Source organism: Kluyveromyces lactis (assembly GCF_000002515.2).
Source record: "Kluyveromyces lactis strain NRRL Y-1140 chromosome D complete sequence".
NCBI lineage: Eukaryota > Fungi > Ascomycota > Saccharomycetes > Saccharomycetales > Saccharomycetaceae > Kluyveromyces > Kluyveromyces lactis.
In genome coordinates this window covers 1,364,588-1,376,797 of record NC_006040.1, presented here as the reverse complement: position 1 = coordinate 1,376,797, position 12,210 = coordinate 1,364,588, and the positions used below count along the sequence as shown (strand labels likewise).

Here is a 12,210-nt window from a genome sequence, read left to right as displayed (position 1 = left end):
TATTCACTTGTTGATCTTTGAAATATTTTTGAATTTTGATGCTGAAAGGAATAGGAAGACAAGTGTTACCCTGACAACATACACAATGCGTATATATGAATATATGTATCTATGAATATGTTCATAAGCGATATAGGTGTTTGCGCTGCATCACAGCTTGTCATTTTCTTCCAAGAATTCGTAATATTCGTCTATAAGTAGCGGCCAAGCAGCCATTTCATCATAGTTTTGTTTTAAACTTTCGTCATTGGGGTATTGTTCAATGAACTTATAGAACATCAACCATATATCGTTTGAGATGTTCTGTTTCCTTGGATCCGAGTCGTCAGAATTGATGAATTCAAGCCATGAATTAAGTCTCTCCTTGGAGATTTTCAACGCATATTTATTGTCTTTAAAGAAAATATTCCAGTATTCTATTGCGACATCTTTAGGTAAATGACGAGATCCCTCGTCTGTATTCAATGGGAAAGTGTAGGAATAGATTGATTTGAAATAATCTTTGTCCGTCTCCAGTCTCTCTTCTAGCGTATGTAAATAGGCTTTCATCTTTCTTAAAGTGTCGCAACATAAATCTGACCAGGCATTTAGGAATTGTTCTCGAGATACTGGTTTTGTTAAATCGTCGATGCATAGCATTTGAGAAAGACATAGCGTGATTGGGTCCTCTATCGATATACCGAGGTCTTCAATAAACCGTATTAGCCCAGAAGAGTCCCATTCTGTTGCCGAAACGCCATTCGAGTACTTCTCAAAGATAGCCACTAAACTGGGATTGTAAGATTGACGCATACCTCCAATGGTATCCACATTATCATAATAATCGTTCAAAGCGTACTCGACACGCCCTCCATTCTTTCGAAGGTATTCCTGTGCAACAGAGTACGTGCATCCTGTGAGGTTCATGAACTCTTTCTCCTATTTTTCCAAATGATTATTTGATTAGCATTTGTTAGTAAAGGTGTCATTCACCTGACCAGAGGGTAGAGGCATAGTAAAAAACATACCATTATAAAAACACAATACGATGAAATTTCTGAAGGGTTGTTATCCACGAGTAAATGATCGCTTGCTCTGGCGTTTTGTCGCGAGTAGATTGCTTTCTTCTTTACCCTAAAACTCGAAACGAATATGAAGTAAAACATGTAATTTCACTTAAAATGAACTTGTCTGTATATTTAAAATATGTCAACAAACGTAATGGTCATAGTGAAAAGTGATGAGAAGCAGGACTAAAGGGACCCAGCACCGTTGACCGAATGACTAAGACTGATGACGAACTTAAATTACTTCATGAGAAAATTCTACTTAACCTAGCTTCGAATTTAGAAGAAGAGGTAGATATGGTTCTTGCGTGGCTCAATCCCACATTCCAACCACAAATACCGACATTACGAATTAAACAATGTTTGAAAGTTGTGTTAGAGCAGAGCGATGAAAGAACGCGGTTTCTCATCGAGCAGTACTACCTCACGCTTATACGAACGCATTTCTTCTTACAATTTGATGATATAGTCAACTGGAAGGATATGATCAAGCTAGAGAAACTATACATATCTAAGGTCGAATTCATGTTTGGAACGTCAGTATACTGGATAAAGGAGGAGATGATTTCATTCAAACGGTTGTTGATGAAAAAGAATAATGAATTCAGGAAACAATTGCATGCGAAATTAGAGTCACATATTCTCGATAATGATCTAGTTAGGTTTGATCAAATGTATCAATGGTTGGCACCGGCATTTGATGGACAAGAGATTGAGTTCAATGTTAGGATAATAAACCTAAAAGTAGATCAGATGTCACAGAAACTAATGAAAAATAAGATTGACGATCGATACTTAGTAATGAACACTTATAACCATTTCATCAAAGATTTTTGGTCCAAGTTCTCCAAGTTGTTGATTATAGAAGATGATCATGAATTGACAGCCATAATATATCAATCTTTCGAGAAAAACTATATCAAATATAAATGCGACGAGTTTTATACGGATATTGTACCGAAATTTCCTGCTTCGAGGAAATGCTTGCTTGAATTGAGGAGCATCCTGAATAAAGACATAAAAACTGTCGGCACAAAAGTGCTTGAGACCTTATATCACGGATTTGTATCAAGGTTTCTCACCTCAAGTCTTTTAACTTGCGAAATACTGTATTATTACATTAAGACGGTGAAATGTTTAAAGATAATTGATCCGATGGGCATTTGTCTCCGATCGCTATCAAAGGCGGTAAGAGTATATTTGAATCCAAGACCGGATATTATAAAAACGCTACTACTCGGGATATTTCCATTCCAAAATAATGAACGGTTCAAAATTGCATCATCAACTGATGGTAGTTCCGTACATCTTGAAAAGTTAGAGCAATTTTCGAGAGAGGTCGGTGATTTCTCAATGGGTCCCGAATTACCCACCGCGTTGCCTTGGTTCAACCAGCCCCATCTACCTCGGTGTACTTACGATGGAGACGATCAACTTTTGAAACAGTATTTGAACTGGGTACCGGAACCCCCAAGAATCAAACTTGATGTGGAAGATTTTGCTGACAATGATGGCAAATATGTCCCACCGGTTGATTTGATCCATGTGCTATTAGACGTACTAGAGTCAAAGAGAACATTAGTGGACGATCTCTTAGGTGTTGTAAGTGGTAAATTTATTGAATCTGAGGAATATTCCTTAGATCCAGAATGGCAGAGAATAATGGATATTATATTGAATCACTTGGAAGGGACAAGAAAAGGTACTGTTACATCAGAGGAAGCCGATTTAACCCACCTCAATGATGTAGATATCATGCTCGAAGACCTAAGATTAAGCAGCCAATTCAGAAATCAAGTAGCCCATAAAAATAACTCTCATTTTGAGAATTTCCCCCATATTAAGATCCTTTCCAAACTTTATTGGAGACATTATCAGAACCTGAATGGAAGACTCGTTACTACGAAATACAAATGGGACAGCGAAATGGAACCTTTGATTCAAAAATTAACGAAAGTGTACGAAAGATTGAATACTGGAAGGACGCTAAAATTTGATACTGGATCTAGTAGCCGAGTTTCAATCAATATAGTTACGAAATCAGGCGAAAGACGATTCTTCAAAGTGACAATGGAACAATATTTGGTGATATCACATTTTCAAAACGAGACAAACGGCAGAAATGCTCCTGGTATGATGGCTGACTGTAATTACGTTATACCTGAGAGAAGGTATACATTGAAAGATCTCCATAAAATGACATCAATGCCCAGACAGAAAATTCTTGACATCCTTTCGTTCTGGCAACAAAAGGAAATTGTTACTAAACATTCAGATGATTCTTATAGTGTACAAGAAGGAATATAAACCCCATACTGTATGTCTGTGTTGTGCTAGTGTATATGTTTTACTATATATTCAGATATATCTGCAGTTCGTATCACGTGACTGCACCCTTTGAAAACCGAAAAATGCTGAATGGAGAACAAATTATAAAATGGCAAGCAGGGATTCGCCACTTCTGAACTCAAGGGGGAGAGAAACAGGTCAGAAGAAAAGGAAGAACAACAACCGTTGAACTACCTGTGAAATCGTATCATTCCATTAGCGAACTAATTGATTGATACTTAGTCATTATTATTTGTACTGGAGATAGCGAAATAAGTGATTACTAGAAGCTGAAAATGTCTCGTGTAGCTGATGTTATGGCTCGTATCGCCATCCCAGTTGGTTTAACTGTAAGTGCCATTCAATACTCGATGTATGATGTCAGAGGTGGTCACAGAGCAGTCATTTTTGATAGATTGCAGGGTGTTCAGCAAGCTGTCATTGGTGAAGGTACTCATTTCCTAGTTCCATGGTTACAAAAAAGTATACTTTTCGATGTTAGAACAAAGCCAAAGAACATTGCTACGAACACCGGCACGAAGGATTTGCAAATGGTATCACTAACATTGAGAGTTTTGCACAGACCAGATGTGATGCAACTACCCAAGATTTATCAAAACTTGGGTATTGACTACGATGAAAGAGTTTTACCAAGTATTGGTAATGAAGTTTTGAAGGCCATTGTTGCCCAATTCGACGCAGCCGAATTGATTACACAGAGAGAAATTGTGTCTCAAAGAATCAGAGCCGAACTTTCCAAGCGTGCTGATGAGTTCCATATCAAACTTGAAGATGTCAGTATTACACATATGACATTTGGTCAAGAGTTCACCAAGGCCGTTGAACAAAAGCAAATCGCACAACAAGATGCTGAAAGAGCCAGATTCCTTGTTGAAAAGGCGGAACAAGAGAGAAAGGCTGCGGTTATTCGTGCCGAAGTGAAGCTGAATCTGCAGACTACATTTCCAAGGCATTGAGCAAGGCCGGTGACGGGTTATTGCTTATCAGAAGATTGGAAGCTTCCAAAGAAATTGCCGAAACATTAGCAAACTCTCCAAACATCACCTACTTACCATCCAAAAGCAGCCAAGGTGGCCAAGACGGTACATCAAACTCTCTTCTACTAAACATTGGCCGTTAAACCGCCAACACCCAGCCAAAAAAGATGTTTTTTCCCCTCCTTCTCCTATGTTTAGTGGCAGAATTCATGTAAATATATACAATTTAAGCAAAGCAACATAAAACTGCCAAAGTTATATTTAACAAAGCATATATTAATTATAATTATTATTATATGTACATACACATACACAAGCACATACACATGACATGATGTGATGAATGTATGAAGATATTAATTAAACGGTATTTTAATAAAGGAAAAAAGGGTCTCGGGACAAAAAAAAAAAAAAGGAAGGTAGGGAAAATAAAGGTGAGAAGAACCGATTATTCGGCAGGTATTAGGTGGTCATTGAATACTCTCTTTCTCTCTCTCATTAATCATCGGATAACATGTCGTTTTTAGTACTTTTTTCATTTTTATTTCGACTTTTTCTTTGACAAAAGGTTTGTATCGAAGTCAGCATTGCTTAAAGTTCCAGTTTTTAAAGGCTTTTTTACGTTTAAAGTTCGATTAAAGGTAAGATTTAAATTTTAATTTTAAGAAACTGTCAACTAAATGAAGACACTCAACTCTTGGAAGAAAGGAAGGGAAACTGTACCAGTGAAGTAGAATAGAATATAGTTTGTGTTGTGGAATTTGAAAAAAAAAAAAGGAAGGGCGAGAGAAAGAGGGAGAGACAATGGCCAATTATAATTTAACGGCTTTGTTGTTGTAATAATAGTAAGTAGCAGCGGTAAAGTAGCAGCAGCAGTATTAGTAGAAAGAGGAAATAATAGATGAAGTAGCAGGGTATGGTATATGTATACAATAAAGGAAGAACGAAAAAAAAATAGGGGGGGGGTATAAGAAGTTTTTCTCTTTCTTTCAAAGTGTTGATCGTGTCCTCTCTCTCTGTCTCTCTCTATTGTTCAAAGAAGGAATAGTGGAAGCGGGAGCGAGAGCGGGAGCAGAAGATTACGCATCTCCCTCTCCCTCCCTCTCTTTTGTATCATAAACTCTTTAAACTTGGGAGATGGTTGGGACACCGACTTGAGTCTTTCTGTTGGAACTGGTCCCGAAAGCACCGGAAGTGATAGCATTAACAATGCTCAAGATGAACTTGACCAAGAAAATGGCAAAGGAGAAGTACAAGAACACAGTAGAAGCTTGTGCCTTACGACATCTGTCCTTAGAACCTTCAGCAATCTTGTTTCCGGAAGTGAAACTGTCGTTAGTACAAGAACCACCACGGATACCAACGGCCAAAGCAGTGGCTGCAGAGAAGGTGAAAACCCAGTTCAAGAAGTCCAAAGAGACTAATATGATAGGCCAAGCCAAAGCTGAGATGAAGTTAGCTATCAAAGCATACAACGAGTCGAAAACGATACCGAAAACAGCAGCAAAGATAGCAAAGTTAACTCTGGAACTAGAATGGTCCTGAGTAGCAATCAAATTACCGACTAGACCGAGAACAATGATTAAAAACACAAAGTTAACACCACGAAGCGAATTGTCTAAGATTGAAAGCATTTTCTATTTTTTTTTCTTATATTAGAGTTTTGGTTTAATTTCAGCTTGAGAGATTTCTTTTACCAACTTTTTATCAAGCAAGCAATCAAATTCGAACTTAATTTATCTTTTATTGATGTAAAGACTTAAACCTTAATTGATAACAGAAGTATTATTAATTAAACAATAATAGTATTATTTTATATATTAAGTAAAAGAGTGAAGGAAAGAAGTAAAGTAAGAACCAGAAAAAATTTATAATTTGTTTCCCTTATTTATTAAAGGATAGAACCATACAATATATGTAATCATTTCCGGATTGAAATATTTCTTCCTTAAACTTTTACCCTTTATATACCTGCACTCAAAAAACTCTGTATAACTAATACCATTTAACAGAAAGAGGCAAAAACAATAACAAATGCAAAAGACAACAGTTTCTTCTCTTCTCATTACCAAGAAATGGTTTTTTTTTTTGTTTTTTTTCCGTGCTTATACTTCTTCATTCAGTTCTTTCAGAATAAAACGTAATTGCATCTGTCTCTACTAGACCCAATTGTTCTGCCGAAAGCAACCAGAGAGACCTAGAATTGAAACTGGAACCTCTGGATATCTCTCTGGATATCCCTCTGTATCGAATAGAAATAAAGAAGTGCCTCATTCATAGCTTTTAGTTTCAGTCTCTGCTCTTCCGTAGTACCTGCAATTCTAGCGGTAAGGTTTTTGTTTGTTCCAGCGTTTTCCAGTTTCATAACAAACCAAAACAAACGAACAATTGACAGCAATCTCAGACCCGGGCGCAGTATCTCAATGTCTTCTCGGCTTGAAAACAGCAAAACAAATAAAAAAAAAAAAAACTTTCTGTGATGACATGGAAAAAAAAAAGAGGGAAAACCTTGAATTCGCTCAGATGCCGGTGCAGCGACGAGTAAGAAATAGGGGAACATGCATTACCCGGTATTAGACATCGCTACGGCAGAACCATTCAGGTTTCCTGCCGAAGATGAGAAAAGCATACGTCTTTTGTTTTAGGGGAGGCAGGGTAATGTAAACAAAACCGTCCCCTGGGTCCCTCTTTTTGTTTCTTTTTTTTTTGTTAGTTTGCTTATTTCCGTTGTCCAGTGTGGGGGGGCCGAGGCCATACAAAAAATGAGTGGTTCTCCGTGCGTTTTTTGCGCTTGCTATTGCTGTTTGCTCTAAGAGCAAAATGGGATGACCTTGGCGATTTACATGCGAGAATATGAGGTCCCTTCAAAATTTCCAATGTGATATCGGTGTTACCCGGCTTTCTTTAGTTAGCCGCGTGTTACCCTGTCGGATCTCCCTTTTTTTCCTCCCTTTTCATTTATTATACCTCCTTTATATAAATAAAGGAAGGAAGTTTCTTTGCATATAAACAACGACAGCGATTAGACGCTGATCCTGATTTAGTTTGGAACGCACACAGCAGCATCCTATCCCATAGAACTCCAGTTAATAATGGTCGGTTTGAACTTGTTTAGGAAACGGAACGAAATTGACCCCTTTGCAGGGTTGCTCGATGACGCGGACCATGCCGCCGAACAGCAACAACAGCATGATCTTACCAACAGTAACAGTATTTTGAAGCGAGTTACCACGAAACAACAGCAGCACCAGGAAGAACTAGATGATAATGAGTACCATTCTCCCTTCCGTACGGCGGAAGAAACTCAACGTGCGCGTCAAGTGAGACAGGAGAAGTTCCCTACTCTGAGCCAAGGTGCGGTACAACTTGACCCGGAACAGATGGGGTACAGCGTTGTTACCGACAAGTCAGTGAAGAAGGCCAAGGATATTATTATTCCTTCTGGGTTGAAGGATACCGAGGCTGAGCAGAAGGTTAGATTGACTGCGTTGGAAAAGAAGGAGAAACAGTTACGTTATTGGAGAAAGTCTCAAAAGATTGTGGATTTAACCAAGCCACAGGAAGCAATTGAAGCGTCGGATAACTTGGACGAACTGGATGAGGTGGACCCTAGTAAGGAACCTCCCATTGAAGATGTAGCTGAAGCTCTAGAAGAAGCCGAGGCTATGGCTGAAGACGATGAAGAGGAACCAGTTGATCCGAAACGCGAGCCAAAGCCTGAGGCCGCGCTGAGGGCTTTTGAAGAAGCTGAGGCAATTGTTCAGGACGACGAGGAGCCTCCAGTGGATCCTGAAGCCGAGCCATCAGCAGCAGTTGCTGTTGAAGCTCTTGAAGAAGCAGAAGCCATTGCGCAGGGCCAAGTTCCTCCAAGAGTCCCGTTGGCTGAAGAAGAAGAACAAGAAAATCCAACCGGTGTTTACAAGGCCCCGGAAGATGATGCTAATGAATACGTCGATCCATCTCGTGAGGCTAGACCAGAATCGGCTGTAAGAGCCTTCGAAGAAGCCGAGGCTATTGTCCAGGATGACGAGGAGGAACCGGTCGATCCTAAACGCGAACCAAAACCTGAGGCCGCTGTGAGAGCGTTCGAAGAAGCCGAGGCGATTGTCCAGGACAATGAGGAGCCTCCAGTGGATCCTGAAGCCGAACCTTCCCCGGAAGAAGCTGTTGAGGCATTCCAAGAGGCCGAAGCTATCGCAACTGAGAACCCAGAAGCTATTTCTCCTCCACCAGATATCAATTCTGCCCCTCGTGTTCCATTCACACCCAGTGGCGCCAATAAGGCCGGTACTGCTGCAGCTACTTCTGGAATTGCAGCTTCAGGCTTATTTGCCCTTTTCAAACGTTCGAAGAAACCAGAGTCCTCGACCAAAGTTGCTGCAAATGCCGCTGCTGGCACCGTTGTTCCAGGCGATGATGCGCCAGTGGCCACCCCTGAAGATCCAGAGTTAATTGTCAGAACACAAGAAGGCTACGTCTCGAAGTCTGTTTACGATAAGTTGCAATACGACGAGGACCAGCACCAAGCCAAGTTGGCCCTGTACTCCAAGGAACAAGATGAAAGGTATGAAACTAAAGCCCAAGAGTACGAGGAAAAGATCCAATCAATTCAAGCTGAAATTGCTGAATTGGACGCGCAAATGGAACAGGTTAGATTGGAACATGAGGAAAAGTTGAAGTTGAAGCAAGTTGAGAAATCTCAAGCATTACTAGAAACTAACGTCAAGCACATTAACGCCAAGGGTGATCTGTACAAGCAAACTGAAGAAATCAAGAACCAAACCATCTCAGATAAAGAGGACAAAGAAGTTGCTCACCAAACTGTCCAATCTGAAATTGATGAATTGTTGTTGTTGAAAGATGAAGTTGCCAAGGAAAACCAGGAACACGAATCGAAGGTCGAAGAGTTGACAGCAGAATTGGATAATAAGACATCTGCATTGAATGAATCCTTGGCTAAGAAGGATGAAACTAATGCTGAAATTCAAGCTTTGGAAGAAGAGAAGGCCAGATTGGAACAAGAAATTAAAGAAGCTCAAGAACTTCACCAACAAAACGTCTCCAAGATCGAAAGTATCGACAACAAGGAGTACTTACCTAAGGTCAATGAAATTAATACCGAAATTTCTTCACTACTTGCTTCGTTAGGTTTAATTCAACAAGAAATTGCCAACCAAAAGGTCGAGTTTTCTAGTGTTACTAGGAGATTGGAGGAAGAGCGTAAACAACATGAAGAACAATTGCTAAAAGAAAAAGAGGAACGTGAGCGTTTAGAAAAGGAGCGTTTAGAAAAGCAACGTACCGAGTACGAAAAGCAAGCTGAAGAAGCTCGTTTGAAGCACGAAGAAGAGCTGGCTAACCTGAAGCAAACTCACGACGAGGCGCTGAAGGAGGCACAGTTGCAACGTGAAGCTGCGGCCAAACAACTTGAAGAAGAACAACAGAGACGTGAACAAGTAGAACGTGAAAGAACTCGTCTACAAGGTGAAAAGGCTATTGAAGCACAACAACGAGGTAATCCCGAAGACAAGAGACTGGAAGCTGAACACGAAGAAAAGTTGAGAAGGCAAGCAGAAGCTGCCAGTGCAGTCGAAAATGCCCTGAAGAGTAGCAACAAAAAAACGAAAGCAGCTGTTCCACCTGCAAACACCACAAATTCTTCTCTATATGACTACGAAACCGTTGAAGAAGTCATAACTGTTGATTGAATAACAAAAGAGATCTTAAAACGAAATAACATTAAACATTGGACTTTGTAATTTCTAAAATATGTCGTTTCTAATTTATATTGATTTATCATTCTACTTCTTTATCCATTAGATAAAGTTGTGCACGAAGGGGATAGCCAATGTACTCCTTGTCTTGTCCCACTTCAGTCTTTCTTGTTTGATATAAATAAAGCGGACTTTTGAGAAGTTTTTTTTTTTTTTATTTTTTGGAATGAAATTTCATGAACAATCATCGATTTTATTCAAAGTTATTCATGAAAGTAATATCTTTCATTATAATCACAGAGCTCATATAGTTATCGGAGTTTAATTGGACTTACTATATCCAAATAAGTAGTTAGAAGTTAGGCTGTGAACAGTTACTACTTTTGACTGTCCTTGACCGTATCGTCACTTTTTTCCAGCCCTTTCTATCGGTATTAAATTTACCTCTTTACAAATCATAAGGCCAATGTTGAGAATTAACGGCCAGCAAGCAATGATGCACAAGGCAGTTGCCCGTGCTTCCACCGTGCGTACATTCACAGTCTCTGCTAAGGCTATGAGCAACCCTAGATCTCCGTTACAGATCTTCCGTGAAACTTTTAAGCAGGAATGGGAGAAGTCTAAAGAATTACAAGACAATATCAAAGCTTTACAGGATGCTTCTGGTAAGTTAGGTGAGTCCGAAGCTTACAAGAAAGCTCGCGAAGCGTATGTCAAGGCTCAGAAGGGTTCTACTATTGTGGGTAAAACTTTGAAAAAGACCGGTGAAACTGTGGAAACCATTGCCTCCAAGGCATGGGATTCTGAAATTGCCAAGTCCACCAGAAAAGTTGTGAACAAGACAGCTGATAAGTTGGATGAAAGCTTTGAACCAGTTAGAAAAACGAAAGTTTATAAAGATGTGAGTGAAGTTATTGACGATGGGGACTCTTCTCGTTATGGTGGTTTCATCACCAAGGAACAAAGAAGATTGATGAAGGAAGAAGCTATTGCCTCGGGTAAAAGATCCAGAGCTGTGAAATCGAACGATGCTGCTGGTACTGCGTTAGTAGCTACAAATATCGAATCTAAGGAATCATTCGGTAAGAAGATCGAAGATTTCAAGGAAAAGACCCCAGTCGGTCGTAAATTACATGAATATAAGATTAAACTGTGGGACGAAAGTGAGAACCCGTTAGTTGTCATGCTAAGAACTGTCTCTGGTAAGATTGGTGGGTTATTTGCAGAGACCGAAAGTGCGAGAGTGTACGGTCAGTTCAAGATGATGGATCCAACCTTCAATACAGAAGATTTCACCAAACACTTGAGAGAATATATCATCCCAGAAATCTTGGAGGCCTATGTTAAAGGTGACGAAGCTGTGCTAAAGCAATGGTTTAGTGAGGCTCCATACAACGTTTACGCTGCTCAACAGAAGCAGTTCCGAGAACAAGAATTGTTTGCGGACGGTAAAATTTTAGATATCAGAGGTGTAGAAATCGTCAGTGCCAAGCTATTACCACCTCAGGATATCCCTGTCTTGGTTGTCGGTTGTCGTGCTCAAGAAATTCACTTATACAGAAAAGCAAAGACCGGTGAAATTGCAGCAGGTGCTGAATCCAGTATATTAATGAGTTCTTACGCCATGGTTTTCACCAGGGATCCAGAAACTGTCGACGATAAGGAAACCGAAGGTTGGAAGATCCTCGAATTTGTCCGTGGTGGTTCCAGACAATTCACTTAATGACCATGACTCCGAAATTTTTACTCAGTACAAAAATAACAAATAATAATGATACAAAGCCAATACCTTCCCAACCTTCACTTACTATCGCTCTGGAATAGATTCATGAGTTCGTTATTTGGAAAAAACGGTGGCGGAACACAGCTTTCACTACCTAATCCTGTTCTATATTGCATGCCTGGTAATGTTATTCTTGGATTACTGCGAACTATCAGAGCGTATGAAAGAAATAAAGTGTTGGTTTTGGTCGTAATGTACATTAAATCATCATCATACTAAGTTAGTTTATATTTTACTATATAGATTATCGTCGTTTCTGTTTGACGAAGAAGGAACAGAACGACGACAAGAGAATTCGTGTTAATAGTATCCTAATCCTTCTATAATCCCTAGGAGAAGAA

At 39.6% G+C, this 12,210-nt stretch overlaps 6 protein-coding genes across 6 annotated transcripts; 4 read left to right on the top strand and 2 right to left on the bottom strand.

Annotated features, from left to right (window-relative positions):
• Positions 1 to 150: 150 nt before the first annotated feature.
• On the bottom strand, positions 151 to 1,145 carry DCN1 (NEDD8 ligase DCN1; the record flags this gene model as incomplete). The annotated part of the gene is made up of 2 exons (XM_453781.1): positions 151 to 918; positions 1,008 to 1,145. 2 exons carry the CDS (start codon positions 1,143 to 1,145, stop codon positions 151 to 153), a joined length of 906 nt encoding a protein of 301 aa, XP_453781.1.
• Positions 1,146 to 1,259: 114 nt separating this feature from the next.
• On the top strand, positions 1,260 to 3,353 carry APC2 (anaphase promoting complex subunit 2; the record flags this gene model as incomplete). The annotated part of the gene is made up of 1 exon (XM_453780.1): positions 1,260 to 3,353. One exon carries the CDS (start codon positions 1,260 to 1,262, stop codon positions 3,351 to 3,353), a length of 2,094 nt encoding a protein of 697 aa, XP_453780.1.
• A 317-nt stretch (positions 3,354 to 3,670) lies between these two features.
• On the top strand, positions 3,671 to 4,351 carry PHB1 (prohibitin subunit PHB1; the record flags this gene model as incomplete). The annotated part of the gene is made up of 1 exon (XM_453779.1): positions 3,671 to 4,351. The coding sequence occupies one exon, from the start codon at positions 3,671 to 3,673 to the stop codon at positions 4,349 to 4,351; it is 681 nt and encodes a 226-aa protein (XP_453779.1).
• Positions 4,352 to 5,496: 1,145 nt separating this feature from the next.
• KLLA0_D16280g (MARVEL domain-containing protein) lies at positions 5,497 to 6,006 on the bottom strand (the record flags this gene model as incomplete). The annotated part of the gene is made up of 1 exon (XM_453778.1): positions 5,497 to 6,006. One exon carries the CDS (start codon positions 6,004 to 6,006, stop codon positions 5,497 to 5,499), a length of 510 nt encoding a protein of 169 aa, XP_453778.1.
• Positions 6,007 to 7,464: 1,458 nt separating this feature from the next.
• On the top strand, positions 7,465 to 10,080 carry KLLA0_D16236g (uncharacterized protein; the record flags this gene model as incomplete). Its single annotated transcript, XM_453776.1, has 1 exon — positions 7,465 to 10,080. The coding sequence occupies one exon, from the start codon at positions 7,465 to 7,467 to the stop codon at positions 10,078 to 10,080; it is 2,616 nt and encodes an 871-aa protein (XP_453776.1).
• A 472-nt stretch (positions 10,081 to 10,552) lies between these two features.
• TIM44 (protein translocase subunit TIM44) lies at positions 10,553 to 11,809 on the top strand (the record flags this gene model as incomplete). Its single annotated transcript, XM_453775.1, has 1 exon — positions 10,553 to 11,809. The coding sequence occupies one exon, from the start codon at positions 10,553 to 10,555 to the stop codon at positions 11,807 to 11,809; it is 1,257 nt and encodes a 418-aa protein (XP_453775.1).
• Between the last annotated feature and the right edge of the window lie 401 nt (positions 11,810 to 12,210).